The sequence below is a fragment of the Festucalex cinctus genome, chromosome 13 (genome assembly GCF_051991245.1).
Source record: "Festucalex cinctus isolate MCC-2025b chromosome 13, RoL_Fcin_1.0, whole genome shotgun sequence".
NCBI lineage: Eukaryota > Metazoa > Chordata > Actinopteri > Syngnathiformes > Syngnathidae > Festucalex > Festucalex cinctus.
Window position 1 is genome coordinate 12567990 of NC_135423.1, and position 18514 is coordinate 12586503.

Sequence of the window (18514 nt, forward strand, 5' to 3'; positions counted from 1 at the left end):
ATATAGTTAGTTACACTCTGTTCATAAAGACATCCATCGGTGCTTGTTTCAATAGAACAATGCTGCAAATGAAAAGTCCAAGGTCAACTCTCTAAGATGGCCCAGTGCTCTCGTATGAGTGCAATGATCGACTATGCCCAAATTATCAACAGATTAGCTGGAGAAGAACAGAGGGAAGGTCTGTTCAAAGGATTGCTTTCAAAATCACGGGCTATGCTGCTTCGTGCATAATGTATGAAGCAAACAGAATTCCCCTCAAGCAACACCCTCTTTGGGACTTTCCTATAATCAAGTTTCACTTTAAGTACAAATGCAGATTTATATTCACTGTATATATTTAACAAACACTTGCTGATAGGTAGGAATGTCACGATATCCAAACATCACGATACGATATCACAATACGATAATTATCACGATGTTGTGGGGAGGTTGGCGATACAAAAAAGGTCACATTGTAAAAGAATGAGCTCATCATACTTAAAAAAACAACAACAATATTGTGATTTTGTGCATTACAGAAACGCAAATAAACAACCTACACTCTCTAATAACACTTATATTGAGTCACTTAACTTGCTAATGCAAGCACAATACATTGAGTTCCTCCACAAATTGACTCGGCTCACAAGCATATTACGTGCCCCTTCATCTGACCGTTAGCGTGGATTTTAAACATATAAGGGCCAAAACATGCCTTGTGAAAATTAAACAACACTAAAAAGTAGCCACCAGTGTGTGCTAGAACTGCACAAATGGAAATCAACTTAAAAAAAAAAAAGTGCTGCTTTTAATATTGTGACATGACAATGGCGATATATTGTGGCAGTTTTAATATCGCAATATCACCAGTATCGTTACATCCCTACTTATAGCTGCATGGGGCAATGGAGAGAAACTGTATGTGTATGAAAACTGACCTGGACCTTGGTTTGGTCCGCAGGCTTTAGCTTACTCTTCTTGATCTCAAAGAGCTGGGCTTTTGCCTTCCTTAGAAGTCCAACAACCCGTTTGTCGGCTGCAGGTTGTTTCTCCGCTTGTTCCAACACTGATCCAAGCGAGGAGACCGGGAGATGTTGTTTGCCCGGCTGCCCCGGAAGGCTTGCCGCCTGCTGGCTGGGAGTACTTTGTTTCTCTTCCTCCTTTTCCCCGTCCTCCACATCTGCTCCCTTCTCGCCGGATCTCCCTTTCTTAGACAAACGTTCCTTAGGAATTGAATTGGGAGCAGGGGCATGGAGACCACGCACCTCAGAGGCTGGAGTGTCTGTTACCGCTTCAACTGACATTGATTTTCGTCTCCCTGGAGGCTTTTTTGGAGCGAGAGATAAAAGAGCATCTTCTGAGTCCCTCCCATCTATAAAAAGGCTGGAGGGCACAATAGGGGAACCATCTGGAGTGGTAGCCTTACTCCTTTTCTCCACATCTTTCCTCCCTTCCTTCTTATTTTCCTTTTCCCTGTGTTTCTCAGCATCCCTTTCTTTGTCCTTCGGAGCAGGCTCCTGGGGAGCTGACATGCTTTTCTCTTTACTTCCTTTTCCAGCTCCCCGTCCAGTGTCCTGGTCACTAGAAGGAAATAGGGGGAAAAGCGGCGGAGCAGCAGATGATAAAGGAGGTGGCGGGTTTCCAGCTTGCCCTCTCCTGCTGTCAGGTATCCCCTGTGAGGTCAGACCCATGGAAACGGAGAAGTTGCCAAAAGGAGCAGGAGTTAAGGCACTAGTAGGTAGTGGTGTGGCAGAGCCCCCCGGCAAGGAGCTGGGGTTACTGCTGGGGACCGAGTCAGAGAGCGCCGATTCTGAGGACCCTCTCCCCACAGACATGTGGCCCCCAGTTTGACTGCTGCGCCTGGTCATTGAGTGGGAGGGAGAACGCGTTTGGCCACGTAACAGTCCCGACATCACTCGTCTTCTGCGCCGTGAGCTTCTGCTGGAGCTTGACGACTTCTGGTGGGGGGAAAGGGAACCCGGGCTGCTGCCGGATGACGAATGCAGTGTTACCGACTCGAAGATCCTATAGTGGGCTTCACTGGCCGTGAAACGCGGGGCACGCAACAGCGGGCTACGCTTCGGGAGAGGCGCATCAAAGCGGGATGAGGCGGGATGCTGGTGGTGGCTGTGAGGGTGATGAGGGGCAAACAGGCGGGTCCCCGTTCCTGATCCGCCACCTTGCGCGGGGAAGGCAACCGGAGCGGACCCGCCTACGCCGCTGATGCCTTGAGGCAGCAGGCCGACGTCCTGAGCAGTGAGAGGGGGAGGACGGAAGTTGTCAAAAATGGGTTTCCGAATGAGGCCCTCCTTGGCGTACTTGGCAGAGGAGAAGTATTGGTATTCCGGGTGGGAAAGGGACGTCCAGCGGAAGGTAGGCTCTCTCAGAATGGAGCGGCTCCTTTTGTCCGACATGTTGGACAGCACTGATGATCCAGACATGAATGGAGGGATGGGGTGTGGCAACCAGGATGACTGAGTGTGGTGCTCACTAATGGCAGCCGTACTAGATGAGGCTGACTGAGAAGGCTGCGGTGGTGTGAGGAGGGGAGGAGGTGGAGGAGAAGAAGAAGAAGATGCCGTAGATGAAACTTGTGAATTTAGAAGCGTAGAGGACGACATCAGGACTCCAGTGGGTGGGCTGATGATCGGCTTTTTGGCGCTGGCGGCGAGCGTCTCCCTCGTAGTCTGGCCTTGAGTCCCACGACTCACCCCCTGGCCTCTCCGGCCACGGCGACTCCTCTTGGATAAAACGCGCTCCGGCTCAGAGGGAGGTGAGGGAGGCTGGGAGCTGCGTAGCAAGTTGGGCTCCCTCTCCCCCCGCAAGGATGGAGATTGTTCCTCGGCCTCCGACAACGCTTGCGTGGCCTCGGAAGCCTGAGAGTCGCACGAGGAGTCGTCCAAAGTGGGGCTGCTGGATCTGGAAGACTCTGCAGAGGAAAGCTGCGACGAATGCTGCGACACGGCACTCGAGCCGCAAGAAGCAGCGCTACTGCTGAATCGCCCGTTGGCCGTGTTGTCGGTATTGCTATTGAGCAGACTGTCAGTTGTTGATGGAGGCGGGGCAGTGGTGGGTGCTGGAGGCGGAGGAGGGGGGAGGGAGTCAGTGGGAGCAGTAGTACCAGTGCTGGTGGTGGCCGCTGTAGTGGAGGCCACCGCCGGCGAGGGAGAGGAAGAGGTGGTGGAGGTGTGTTGGGTGGATGTGGAAACTGATGAGCTTGGCGCCTCCAACCGTGCGATCTTCATATGTGGTGGCGGGGATACAAAGTTACCTTCGTCTTCAATAAAGCGCTTTGGGGTTTTGATGATTCGAAGGGACACGGTGCTGACCACAGGCATGATGAACTGCCTGATGTTCTTCAGCTGCGTCTTCCTAATGCCAGCCTCAAAAGCGCCTGTCCCACCCGCGCCAGCTTCCTTCTCCATTCGTTTCTGCGCTCCTTTCTTAGCACGCTGCAGGAGCTGCTTAGCAATGGTCGCATCAGTGCGTTTAGAAGGCGGGACAATCCTGACAGGCTTCCTGTGTCGAGGGCTTTTTCGGAGGCCTACCGCCCGATCCGGCATGGAAGGAGATGGCGAGGAGGGAAGATTGGAAGAGTCCTGGTCTTCCCCAGTATTCCCATGAGTCAGCATGGGCTGCTGTGGTTCTGAGCCTCTGTCCACTCCCTTAAAGGCTTTATGCTTTCCTTCCCCACATTCAGTGGAGGCGGACAGCTGAGCCGCTGCGGCCGCCGCCGCTGCCTCGGCTTTCAGACGCTCTGCTGACGGTGGGCGTCCACGCCTCCGTCGAGGCACACCAGGCAACGCCTTGAGCCGGGACTTGAATGATGTAAGTGAAGTTGCTCTCTTCAAGTTGGGAACTTTGGATTCACCCCGCCCACCGTGGGGTAGATTGGCATCATGTGATTGAGCAGAGCCCAGTGGTGCTTTCTTTGCACCTTTTCTGTCTCTGTCCTCCTCGGTGTCCACGCTGGACTCAGAACCAGTATGTCTACTGTCCCCCGTTGCCGCATGGCTGCCTGTACTCCAAGCTTTCTTGGAACTTGATGATGGTGGGCGGCCTCTTCGTTTTTCCCCACTGCCAGGTGGTCTTCCGGGCAACCTTTTCACCTTCTCAGCTGGTCGTTCGGGACCTTCAGGTTTGGCCTGTGTGGGGGAGAGAAAGGAAGAGGGGGATAGTCGACCTGCAGCAGCAGCTTTTTGGGCAGTGAGGGCGCGCGGTGGACGTCCTCTTGGCTTCTTCTCTTGTATGGGTGGGCCTGCTGATAGATCCAAAAGGGTAAATATTAGTCTTTATTATACTTCCTCCAAAGCTGTCACACACCACAAAATAGATTGCTATATCTTCTGAACTTACATACAACAGAAATTATTACCTTTGTAAACAATAGAGGTTTTTGTCGTTTTGACGTTTTGATGTCACATTTATGCTATGGGAAAATCCTTCAAAGATAATCTAACCATATTGTAAAAATCCAGGTTGATATATCACAAACATTGAGTTTTTCATTGCACTCTTGTGGTTCGATCAGGGGATGTCATTAATATTTGTCATCTGTAGGCTATATAAATAAACTTGACTTGTACGCAGGAAGTTCCACACAAACGAAGGGGAAAGGCAGCCAAAGAAACCAAACCTTCAAGGTAGAGAGGTACAAGACAATATTAAAAAGTGGTATCAATACCTGAAGTGTTTGTTGATGGACTTGGTATTCTTTTTTGCTCAGTGCTTGTTCCAAATCCTCCAAACACTTCTTCCTAAAAAGAAATAAACAGCAGAAAGGCAGTTAAATACTTGGAATCCATCTGTGTACATATTTGTCAGATGTGCAACACTTGAGTCACTCTTGAGTAAGGCAAAGATCGGTTAGCCATCAATGATGATTTGACGGCTTTGATACTTTCTCTTTTGTGCGTAATAGTAAACAGTCAGACTATCAATACATGTGCTTGGCTGAATAACCAATGTGACAATATCCCATAGAGCTTCAGGAAACCGAGGTCAAAGTGACATTTTAAAGAGCAAACAATAAATCGATGGATTCATTAATGCTCACGGTGAGAGTGCAAACCACAGGGGATCAAATTAATTGCCAACAAGATTGTGCTCAGTGACTAACACCTAGCCAACAATGTTTGCAGGCTTCCAGAGGGGAAGGAGTCTCATGTTTAGGCACTTGGTCATAAAGCATAAGTCACCCCAGCACAATCGAACATCTCAATCATGACTCAAGTGTCAAAGATATGACTGAATACGTCAGAGCTGATTTCATGATTCTAACAAGCTAGCATCATTAATGTGAGACAGACAGGATGTCGGAACTATCTTAGAAAGGCAGTCTTGTGAATAGAAAATCGACTAAATTGGGAAACACTTTTTTTTTTTTTTAACTTACTGACCACAAAATTATAGAAGATCATGATCATACTCAATTCTAAAGACATATTATTTGACAAATATGTTTATTATGGTTGTCGTGGTTTGCAGTGCATCTTACGGATTCTATGACCAGGTCCATCATAAAAATTAGGGGTGTTAAAAAAAAATCGATTCGGCAATATATCACGATACTACATCGCGCAATTCTCGAATCGATTCAATAGGCGGCCGAATCGATTTTTAAACTTCCATTTTTAATGGAAAAATATTCAACAAAACGTCTTACTTCAGGTTAGGGTTCACACCTTAAGCATAGAAGATGTTATTTTAATGGAACATTAAGCCTTAATATTTTATTTCAATGCTATTGAACATGAAACAGATTACAACCTGTATAAGACTGAAGTTTCAGATAAATAAATAATACATTTTCATACAAATCTTAGACTGTACAAGTTTACTGATTAGTATTTTCTAAATTTGAATTAAAAAAAAATTGCAACAATCGACTTATAAATTCATATCGGGATTAATCGGTATCGAATCGAATCGTGACCTGTGAATCGTGATACGAATCGAATCGTCAGATACTAGGCAATTCACACTCCTAATAAAAATGTACAAAGATTACAAATAAAAACTTAATATATTTCATTACAACTTATTTGACCCTATTACCTGACAATTGTGTGGTATTGATTTAGAATCATTTTCTATGTCTTGCCTGGCCTCTAAAATAAATGTAAAAACATTGTCTCCATATTCTATTAATGAAATTCAGTCAAATGCCCATTACTATTTCAAATTATTAGAATCCAGATTGTTCAATATACATGAAAAGTACATCGATGCTGCTTCACGAGGCAAGGTGTTAATAATGTCAAAGCTAAAAGGGTACTCATGTATAACAAGATCGGCTATTAAACAGTTTCAATGAAACACGAAAGTCAGAGCAAATTTTTGCTCCCCTTTTCAAATTTGTATATATTCACTGAAAGAAAACCTTTGACACCCACTGTGTGCCTTTACATCTTCAACTGAGCGTGCGTGTGTGCTTAAGAGTTGAGGTGAGGATGTCTTTTTATCATGTTTATTTATAGCAGTTACTGTGCAGGGATGCACTTGAGGTCTTGTTGGCCCAGTTTGCAAAGCAGCTGCTATGCGAGTGCGCTCTTGCACATGTAAACGACAACCAGCTAAAAGTAATATGCAAGCTGGGTGAGTAGGCAAGAATTTACATGTATGAAATGAAACCATCTTGACCATTTCAAAGGTGGGGCTAATGTGCACATGCATTCACTTGTCCCTGAGCATCTTCTCTACGTAAATGCTCCGTTGCTAAGCATTCCCTACTCTTCCCCTCTCCTCACAGTCATTCCAATCTCCGCTCAGAGCATGCAGCTCTTCTCAGTGGGCGTTGTTGCAGCCGTTGAGGAAAGAGGGGCGGGGTGCCAACGGACGACTCTGACTCGCTGTGATGGTGTGAGTGGACCTTGATGACATCACACCGCGCTGTGCTGGAGAGCATCCACAAGGGCGAATGACACGCTGCCTCATGGAAACGCACGTGAGCTCAAGCATCATTCTGTCAGGCGCCCGTTACACCATACGCACATTTTTACTACTAAGGTGGATGGAAACAAGCCAACAGTGGCGGTGAGTGTGCTGGGGAGGGGAGTAAAGGCGGGGCAAGCGTAGTGAGGAAAGGGGAAGGGGGAGAAAAGAAAACAAAACATGGAAACATCATCTCGGCTATTAACGACAACAGGGAGCAAAGGCGTCTCCTGAGAGGACGAGAGGGGTCAGGGGCCGCGACATGCTCGTGCACACGCCTGCCAATCCCAAGTCTAAACAGGCCTCCCACGCACAACAAGGCCCCCCTCGCCGTCCCTTTACGCCCACGGCCGTGTGATGAGCTCAACAGCAGGGGCATGCTCAGGGAGGTAACTGCAAGATGTAAACAAACATTGGAGTGTGAGGAACGCTCCATATGCCGCTTGATTTGGAGCAACCAGGATGTTACTGGAAACAACAAAATGCCCCCTTTACTCATTTCTTCAAAATTTAATTGAAAAAATAAATAAATAAATCAACATTTAAGATTATTGTTAGTTGCAGGCCTAAACTAGTTCAATGTGTGCCAGTGGTGAGTCTGGTGACCTCGAAATGTCTTGTGTTGGGACCACCATAAACAAAAAGGTACCTTTCAATTTGATGTACCCGATTTTGCACAATTCAACTAAAGTCTTAGGGGAAATATGCCCCAAAAGTTACACAAAAATTTAACAAAATCACCGATGCTCATGATGCCAACATACCTCATGAGAACTTATATCAGCCAGCATTGGCAGGTCAAAGTGATTTAGTTTTTTTTCCTGGTTTGTGAAAAAAGTATTCCAACACAAGTGCCAAAATGAGAGAAGATGAATAATATACAAGTTGTCTATGAACATTTTCAGAACAGGTGTCAAAAAAGATATACTGTATTTCAATTAAAACAAGTTTTTCCATTCATAGAAATCCACCAAGAGTCTATTGCACTCTCAGTTATCTGCCACACCTTCATGCACTCCTGGAAAGAATCTTTGGGAAGATTTTTCAGAAAGATTCTTCTGGGACCCTCTTTAAAATTGGTTACCCATGTTGGTCTCATTTAGCTTGAGAAAGAAGGAAAAAAAAACACACATGGAGCCAAGTCAGGTGAAAAGGGAGCCAGGAACTGTCAGACGCTCAGGGCATTCTGAGCAGGCGCATTGTCATGGTGAAGCAGCCAAGTGTTGTCCTGCCACTACTCATTCTTTCACTCTGAACAAAGCAAACACCATAGGATCTCTTTGTAAACATGCTGGTTGATCATATGGCCCAAAGTGAAAAGCTAAACTTGTAGGTTGGGTTTGAAGTACCTCTTGTGATTCCAGTCCTGGAAGTTCTCTGGCACACATCGTCCACCAGAAGTTAGATGAAGCAAGTAACATTGAAGTCCAGACTGCTAACATTAGCCGCTAGCTGCAAACTGGCTTTTATACAACAGGTCCTCCCTTGTTATGCACCTTGGTTTTAGCATTATAGAAGTGCTGCTTTACATGCTACTTCATGTTACTTACAACATTGCCTGTCTAGTGTACACAAACCTTTTACATACAAAATGTGCTATTGAAAAAATAATTGTGAAATGTGAGAAAAAAAGGGGTGAACCAACATCCCACCACCTTGGACCTTGGATGGTCCACTGTATAATCTCTTATAGGCTACAACATTAGGAACACATGCACAATCCAACAAGGCCTAGCTCAACAGTTGCATCAACGTTTCTGCCTTCATCAAGATGCCTTAAATTGCTCTCAGTAGAGTAGAGCATGCACCTCTACCAATGATGAACAATGCTAGTTTGGCTCAGCACACAGCCTCCAGAAAATGCCTGAATTTTGTCCTTTTGATGCCTCAAATGTATATATATATATATATATATATATATATATATATATATATATATATATATATATATATATATATATATATATATATATATATATATATATATATATATATATATATAAAACAAAACAAAAAAAACCTTTGCAGTACTTCACAGTGTTGCAAGTTCTGTGATGCATCAAACCGCCTCATTCAGGCAAATCTAACCACTTTTGTAAAGTCACAGTTATTGATACATCTTTGTATGAAGCAACTAGTGAAGTATAGAACTTGAGCTGATATGAAAGAACTCAATCAAATCAAGAACGATCAGTTACCGCACAGAGTGGCAAGGGGGACTGTCCCTAAAAGGCACAAGATGAATGTGAATTAGTTTTACAGAGCTCATCTTTGTATCAATTTGACTAAGTAAAAACTTTTTGCCGTGACATGCAGATAAGGGACTGCATTCCCCTGCTGTGAAAAATCAAGATAAAAAAATTGATTTGACTATTAATGTGTTGAGATTTGTTCAAAATGGATCTGTGCAGGGAGGTCCACTGTTTAATTATTTGAAATGTAGCCACAAAAGCTCTTGCTAGTCACTTAAACTATGGCTCTATTCATAATACATTCAACAATTTTGTACTGTTGGTCCAACTGGGGCTTTCCCCTGATTTTTTTTTTAATCATCAAACTTTCCAGTGATCAAGATTATTTCACTAAACGGTCTCACTTTTTTCCTGCTCAAGGGACTTTTAAGTTTCCACAGCACAGATAAGCATCAGCTCAGTCTTTCTGTACTATTTTACACAGCAAAGCCTGAGCAGGGGTTTGTAGAGAACTAAGCCTGCATTGTTCTTTATGATCACAATGCATGAAAAAAGTATTGCATGCTTGGTTCAGATGTGATGTTAAATCAACAGGAAAAACCTGCACCAGCTGGATAAATAGAGTCGATATAAAATGTCAACACACCCGTTCAAAATAATGCTTACAGACAAGTGTAACGTACTGTACACTTTTGTGGGTGTAGCTCATAGTCCGAAAACTATGGTAATCAACTGTTATTTCTTTTTAAAACCATTTTTTTGTCAATGAATATATGTACTGTGACTCTCTTTCTCTGAAAGTTCAGTTTACCTGTTTCAATGCAGTGTTGTATTGAGCAGACTATGCTGCCTGAAAGAGTTTGATTGTAGGTCTGTGTGGATCAAGCTGAGCTTCGCGTGGCTTATGTTATGTCCTTTTGACAGCAAACTACAAATGCCACACTTGCTGGATGCAGCCAAGAAGTTCACTTCATTCTGGCTCAATTGCTTCAAGACGCAATTAAGCAAAAGATTACTTCACTGCAATTGAGAGAATTCTTAACAATAAATGTATCAATTATGGGATGGGATTCACGAGCATGCCTTTAATGATACGCTCAATTTCAGCACATGAAAAAGCAGAGCACTTCCAATAATTGAATTTTACTATTACTTAAAGTTAATGCATTTGCAGTTTTACGCTTAGATCGTTTTCATTGACTTACATCTTACTTTAAGAGTACCCAAAGACGTGTGACAAATGCATGCAATGGCACGGAAACCAGACAGCACAATTATGTGGCAAATACCTCCCATGAGGTTACCAAATAGTCTTTATCCCATAAAAGGCCACATGTTTATCTACTTCAGTTCTTTATTAATCCAAATTAGCCTGGCATTATTGGTAGTACAAGCAATTGAATGTCCACTTGGCGGAAACAGTTTGCTGGGCAGTGAAAGCTGCGTCACAGCTGACATTTACGATATAAGTAACACTCCTGATCTGAGCAACTACATAAGGTCCAGTAATGAGTAAGATGGGGACCATTTGAGTAAGATAAGGAACACAGAAGTGAGTCACCCAGAAGGTACACATTATAAAGTACACTTTTTAGGTACACTGTACATCCTACAAGCTAGTCCATTGCCCTTTAACAACAAGACACCAAACACCACAAAATGCTGTAAAAGTTGCCTAATGTGCCATTAAAGACTAGCTCTGACGGTTACAGGCAAAGTAATTCTCAGTCATAATGAGCAAAACATTATGTAAATAAAAATTCATAGCAGCACTTTTTTTTTTTTTTTTTTTTTTTAAGGATCAGGATAATTCAGTATCCTAATTGTAACATTCTGTAACAGCTTTTGAGTTCTCAACATTAATAAAGGTTCAGATGTCAAATGTAAAAACTGCCCATGGTTTTGAAAAGGTACCTCCCTCCCTCAGTTTTGTCAAATGTGTTGCGCAAACTTTGGGGAGTAGCTCAATCAACTTCACATAGCTAATGTGCTGTACTTCTTTGTACAGCAAACTAATTGAAACAGAAGCTAGCCAAATAGGAAGCAAACTAAAGCTTGCACTGTCGTCGGACTTCACACTACTACTACTGCTGCTGCTGCTACTACGACTACTACTGAACTTAAAGCTGTGCAATATGGACTTGAACACGTGGCACTCCAGGTATTTTTTTTCTAAAACTAGTTTGACCTTGCTGCAGATCTGTGTTCAGTACCATTGTAGTTATCAATGGAAAGGCGGAATTTCAAGTGAATAGTTTAAATGCACTTTGAAACATTCCTGGAATCTTTCGTTTGACATTTACAGTACCCACAGAGTGCCTCATCCCTTCCTGGAATGAAAATTGGTGATGAGCTCATACTCCTATATGCCCCTTAGATGACGCATCTCCTCAGAGAGTTTTCACACAACCGAGTGGATTACACACTACATTGATGCCGCTTTGCTTTTTGCCCTCTCACCCCCACCCAAACTCAGCCACCCTAAGCAAAAGGTGGGCTTTTGTTATTCGAGTGTCCCAATAGCTGCACAACTGTTTGACATTTGCTTGACAGCACATGGCCCAAAACAAACACTGAGGGGGTAAGGCGACTCCTCTTCCGACACCTGAGGACTGGAGGAGATCGACAGTGGACAAAGACTTTAGACTGACGGGCACGTGTGCATTATGTCTTATACATCCACACGCACATACAGCAGAAAAGGAACACATGGCTACTCCTGCATGCACAATGGGACGTCACATCTCTGGGATAGGATACCCCTGCCCCTACAACACCCAAAGCGTAAGAAAAAAAATAAAAAATAAAATAAAATAAAAGACAATCCAGCCGCTCTCTTCCTCAGGACTCCTAAAGCGGAGGTGAAAGCGCTTTGGCCGCCTGCTGTAGCTGAATAAAGCCATGGACGGGAGGGTCTGTGACTAATTCTTCTCCCAGTGTTGTCCTGTAGGGACAAAAAGGGGCGGGGTACTTGGGGGGGTCGTCCCGTATCCTTTGATATCACTGCCTGCGCTCTTTCAGTCACCCACACTTTGTAAGCACTAGAATAAAAGCAGACACAAAGCTTCCTGCTCCAGTCCACACGCTGTCTCTGGGATGGGTACGCGGGTGAAAGCGGGGGAAGGGTCTCTTCTATTTAAACAGGCCAAACACCTGCTGGACTCAAGCCCCATGCACCAAAACCCACCAACCAGTGGGCCACAGAGGCATATGGGCACATACATCAACATAATGGCATTGCACAGAAAACAATCCACTCCATGATGTTTGTTGCTCACCCTTCGATTTACTTGGGTTTGGTATCAATTATCCCCATAGAAAATAATAATCCGTGAGCACTGAGCTATCATAATAGCGCAAATGTGTTTTGCACTTACAGCTGTAATGATTCATTTTTAAATCACTCAAAAACACTTTACAATACATTTAATTGCAGTATTGCAAGAGTTACCTTGAAAAAGTAACTTAATTACGTCACTGATATAAATAAAGATGACTTGATTACTTGACTTTAAATGTAACTAAGTTACTTGTTAACATGATTTCAAAAGTATTATAATCCCTTCACACAAACCATGCCAAGCAAAAAAAAAAAAAGAAAAAAAGAAAGTGGTCGGACTCACGTGCAATACGAATTCACATGTATAATGGAACCTATGATGTTCCAGAGGGCTCAATTTTGGGACCTCTGCTGTTTTCTTTGTATCTGCTGCTGAGTTCTATCTTTAAAAAATAAAAAAATAAAAAAATTTAAAAAAAGTGCATGATTTCCAATCATGAAGAGGCTCCCTGTTCATTTTTCTTTTCACCAGTAAACCCAATGTCTTGAATTTCGGGGGGGTAGGCTAAAAAAAAAAAAAAAAAAAAAAAAGTAAAGAAAGAGCCAAGGAGCTACCAAGAGAGTTGTGAGAGAGGTTTGCAAAGTGTGACTTCGAGGCATTTTTAGATTTATTACTTCAATCAAAATCTGAAGAGTTGAGGCTCAAGTGTAAATGACTAATTGACTTTTGATTAATATGAACGTTAAGTCAACTTGGACCTTATGTTTAAAACGATGAAGACTGTTTAGAGGGACAGAAAAATTAAAGGGTCATGGTAGTGTAAGAGAGTGGTGGTGGCTGTATTACACGATTACAAAATAACAAAAACTGGACAGCTTGGAACCCCAGGAAAAAAAAAGAAAAAAAAGAAGCAACTGAAACTTGGATGGATCAAGAGAATGAATTCCCTCCACGCACACAAAAGCTAACAAATGCCTTCATTTGGACAGCAACAGCCGACAAGCACCCCTTTGAGCCACAGCAATAGGCTTAGTAATCCATTCCAAAGTGGCAGCTGTCAGAATAAAAGTTGCTCTGCTTCTCAGCTCGAGTTCTGTGTCTGTGTTGGATTTGGGTCTTTCTGTCTGGATGGATTTGACGGAGGGAGGGAGGGAGACCTGGCCCAGTGTCCGGCTGGCGCTCAGTTCAGCATTGCCCTGTGAACCCAGCGGGCTGTAGTGAGCCTGAACAATTCTGCCCCAGTCTGGCCACAGAGGCATTACACTGATCCTGAATGAAAACCACAAGCTGTGGCCACAACATGTATCATGGGGACATAACAATTCACACTCAATAATCCTGAAGTACAAAATGGGAGTAGAACAAAAACGCTCCCAAGCCACTGGAATATACAAAGCAGAATACTAGTATACTCAACAACAAAAGTATAATGTAGTTAAAAAAAAAAAGAATGACTCTCAACCGATATAAGTGGATTTTTTTTTTTTTTGGCTTTGTTTTTTTTGTGGACAACGGACTTTGATTTGATTATTGTGAGCCATACGTGAAGACAGCCACTAACTAGCTCATCGCTGACTGTTTAGCAGTCAAATGCTTGTGGTGGTGGGCGAATCGATCCAAATATCAATAATATCATACATCTGTATTGATACTGATCCATATCAACACCATTAGAAAGATTCTTGAAGTTCTGTTTCTCTCCTGAACTTTATTGTATGGAAATGCATTTTTAAAATCAATACAGTTACTGGAAACAAGTATATTAATATTATCCAGCTAAAATTTGATTGAATTTATTTATTAAACTGTGAAGAGGATACTGTGCGGCAGTGTTGCCCAACCAGGGGTATGCCCTAGGGGTACGAGGAAACATTCTATATTTCTAAGATTGATAGCCTGTGGCCCAACCACGCCTAAATCCCAACAGCCGCATGTCAACTCAAGTGTCTTATAAGATCAGATAATTGATATAAAAAAAATAAAAGTAATTAAAAAAACAAACTGCTATAATGGTTCTGAATATTATCCTTGTTCAGTGTTTTGCTACTAATTGATGTTTAAGTATGTTTAAATTGAAATTAGCTCATATTCATTCTTTATTTGATTTTTTTCCCCCCTCAATGACTTATTTTCAAGGTTACATATTAGTTCAAAGGATATTAGTAGGGGTGAAACGAGTCCTTCAATAATCTGATTAACTCGATTTTTAAAGGAAACATTCAAGGATTTTTTTTTTTCCTACAGTGCTCATTTATAGCAGAGCAGTTTATATCACCATAACAAACTGCTGTCCCCAATATCAACATGCCATCCTGAAATCATGTTCAATCGCTAATTAAGGAAGCTAAAAAAATACTAAAAAATAAAGAAAATTAAATTAATTATGCTGGCAATGACATAGTGCCTATTGCCAGCGTTAGCATGTTGTGGTGGCTAGCAGCTAGTTGCTAAACTAGTGCCCGACATAGCTGGCAAGAGCCATTAAACTACTTTTCAAAGGCAGTTTAATAGGTGAAAATGACTTTGCACACTTTAGTTGACAAGCTGACAAAGTCGCAGTTCCTACTGATCAGTTTTGTTTTGTTTTTTCAAACCAGGCTTACTCTAATGCACTGTTTTAAAAGGCAAAATTGCTACTGTGGTTCTTACCTCACTTCCACCCCATTTTCACAAATGTTTCCAGAGAAGAAAATGTTGATTTGATTATCCAAAAAAGGAAAAATAGTTTGTCATTCATTAAGTGAAATGTGTCATTTTCAGCCAACTACGCGATCAGTCAATAGAATTTTCAGTAGGATATCTGAATAGTGAATACCATAATATTCAATAGCTGCAGCCTTAATATTAGGCAGGTTAACTTCAGCTAATTTTGTATTTTACAGTACATAATGTTAAACTTGCTTTTTTAATTTCTCAAAACATACAGTTTTGATTGCAACAGAGGGAATTAATTATTCCAAAAATAACATATGTCAATGTGAGTCAAAAAGCTTCAAGGAAATGATTACAATCGCAATTTGAGGTACCAATGTCTCAAATATGATTTGTAACCATGATTAAGCATTTATTTATAGAAAGTATTAATGGGTGCACCAAACTGGCCCTCATCTTCAATAGCCTTCACCGAGCTCTATGAGGATGAATGGCCCAGTCTGCATCTGTAATACTGCAATGCACTCAAGAAGCTAAAGAATACAGTGTAGTACAACAAAACCAGACACACCAAAAGACATGTCACTGGGAAAAAGCATGAAGCACTCTCTAAAACTAAAATGCATATGTTTTTCATTATGCAACATTGTAGCAACCTATTATGTCTCTCCAAATCAATTTTTGCACGACACGTGGGATTTATTTGTTGGGAGTTTGAATTGAAAGGGCTGCAACATTTTCAACTTCAGCATTAGAGACTGCTGGGAAGTGGAACTGTCTTTACTCCTTACTGCCTTTTAAACATGTAGCTTTAGGTCTAACTTGAAAGTATTCCAGTCAAATGACAGTGATAAGATAGTATTTAGGATTTCCTTTGAATGTGAATTACGCCGGGATGATATGATCGTAACATCAACAACAACAACAACAACAACAACAAATAAAAATATGATTTCCAACTAAAATTGACAGGGGCCCCACAACATGGGTCATGGTGGCCCTGTGTCAGACCCTGGTCATTCTGTTTTAGTTACCAGTGCTAATGTTGACAAAAAGAAAAGATAAGAATTTGCACATTGCTATATTATATTTTGCCTATGTAACTTTCATGCGCAAATTAAAACAAATCAAAATTTACTCTGCAAAGTAGTTGCTTCAAGTAATCATTTGAGATGATTACTTATTATAACAACATATTACTTAACCTCGACTCTTATCTAAAGTAAGAGTACTGTACTTGAAAACAGTTGCTGGCTATTTTACCAAGCTCTGCCTTCTTGATGGAACCAGTGCATGCAACCCATCCAACCCGCACACGCTACTACATCACTTGTGCGTGTGAAAAACCGAACTACTCAAATGCACTTGCCACCATTGCCTAGCTGCTCCCACTGCAACGGTAGCATGCTGCTGCTGCTGGAAAAGGAAGATGGTAGTTCGCTAAGGCGAACACACCCCCACATCACACGGCCCGTCAAGCGGGGGGCTCGTTGTTGTAGCCGGCCCTGCATGATGCGCACTGTCACTCGACGAAACCAACGCGAACCCTCACAAGTGGCACATATACTCTCTCTCTGTGCGAAATATAAAAAAAAATAAACAGGAAATTCGATCTGGAGTGGATGCATGTGGCTCCATAATAAACGTGACCGCGTCGCTACGAGCGAGCAACGCACTGGCTACGAAGAGAATGGGTTCACCTCCCATTTTCCAATGCATCAGCAGTAGCATGACGGCTAGCGTGGCGTAGTATGCTAATTTCGTTAGCATAGCTACACAGCAGCAGGAGAAACGGCTTCACTTGCAAGCTCCGTCAGCTTTCACTGTGATGTCCGACCCGTTCGAGTGATGTCAGACAGGCATGAACAAAAGGGCAGTTTCCACAACGTGAAATCACTCGCGACGTAGAAATAAAAGTGTACACTACTACGGGCAGTTAGCCAACGAGCTAACCCACCAGCTAGGTTAGCTCAATCTTCGCAGCAAGATGCACATCTCAAGGAAAAGCACCAGCATGTAAATTAATCCAAGTAGTCATTGGAAATATACCCGCAGGTGGTGCGAAACAATTAAATCAAACTAAATACTGTCGTGGAGGGAAGCTAACTTCGACTCCCGACCACATTCGCCCCCTTCAAGTTGTCATGTCTTGTTTTCAAACACACCACACGCTACCTTTACGGGTACCCGCCTTTAACATCGTTATACCACACACAATATGTTTTCGGTTCTTTTTTTTCGCCGATATAAACAACTTTTACTGTTATTGTACGAGATGTCCAAGTCCCGAAAGCGTCCAACTGAGCTAAATGTGTCAAGTGGCTAAGTAGTAAAGCAGTTGCAGTGGCTTAGTTACAGGATACGTGATTGTTATGTGTGAATCATATGACAATAGGGCTAATAATGCGTCTTTGGGTGAATAAAATATCATAAACGCAACATCTACAAGATGAGGGGAGTGTTTGAGTTAGCGCGCTAGTAATCGTCCAGCTTAAAGAGTGCAAGGATATGAAGCCTCTCCTCTCACTTCTCTTCCAAACTAACTTTGTTCCCAGCAGAACCTGACACAAGCACACGTCTCGGTTCGGTGTCGTGTGGGTTCTGGAGTAAAGTTTCTGCTCGTAAAAGTCCAGCAAAGTTAACGGAGCATCCTGGCGAACGGCAAGTTTTGCTCAGTTCAGAGACCGATAGATTGTCACGTTTGGACCGTTAGCTGCAAAACAACGAACGCATCTCCCGGTACCGGAGCTCCCCAACCGAGCTACCCTCTCACTCTTTCCCCGTCCGTCCGGTGCTTACCTCGGCGCTGCTCGAATCACTGGATTCCCCCAAAACACCCCGAAATTTCTGCAGGTTGCTCCCGATGACCGAAGAGACCTGTAGTGCAGCATCAAACCCGGGTCCGAGGCCAGCGGCGTGCGGGTGGGCTCCCGGGACGTTCCGCAGCGAGGCAGTGACCCTTACCCGGCCCGCTCTCCTCCCGGTGCCGGAGTTGCTGCTCCCTCCGGGCCGAGCGGGGAAGCGCCACCGACAGCTGTGCGCCATTTTACACTCTGTGCCTGTGTGCCCTGCGATCACAGATACGTCGGTGGGCGGAACCCTGAGCCAGCACTCCACATAAACAAGCTCCGCCACGGCGTCCACTCTCACTGGCCGACGCGTCGTTATGCAGGTTGCGGGGCGGACCCGACACGGCCCGGACAATGCATTTGCTCAGCGGGCGCGATTGGAGCTCAGCACCGCCGAGTTCTAATCAGATTCAGGGGCTTTGCCCGGGAAACGAGCGGTGCACTTGAATGACAAAAGGAAGCAGCAGTCAAACCGTTAGAATAGAATACAGAGGCACCGAACAGAATATACGGTTTTATTATCATTAGGTACACTTGCACACTCGTAATAACATCTAAACATGGCACGTTTTGTTCAAATAAAAAGCTTCTTGGCATTAGAAAGTCTGTGTATTTCTCTTTGAAA

The 18514-nt window shown here is 43.3% G+C and overlaps 1 protein-coding gene across 2 annotated transcripts in view; it reads right to left on the reverse strand.

Annotated features, from left to right (window-relative positions):
- Nucleotides 1-18112, reverse strand: part of kmt2a (lysine (K)-specific methyltransferase 2A) — a 50348-nt gene extending 32236 nt beyond the window's left edge. For both annotated transcript variants that reach the window (XM_077540189.1, XM_077540188.1), the window contains exons 1-3: nucleotides 17840-18112; nucleotides 4667-4739; nucleotides 921-4243 (exon numbers count right to left, since the gene is read on the reverse strand). In XM_077540189.1, the coding sequence (XP_077396315.1) occupies nucleotides 921-4243; nucleotides 4667-4739; nucleotides 17840-18085 (3642 nt within the window). In that variant the 5' untranslated portion in view covers nucleotides 18086-18112. The remainder of the gene's footprint in view (nucleotides 1-920; nucleotides 4244-4666; nucleotides 4740-17839) is intronic.
- Nucleotides 18113-18514: the final 402 nt, after the last annotated feature.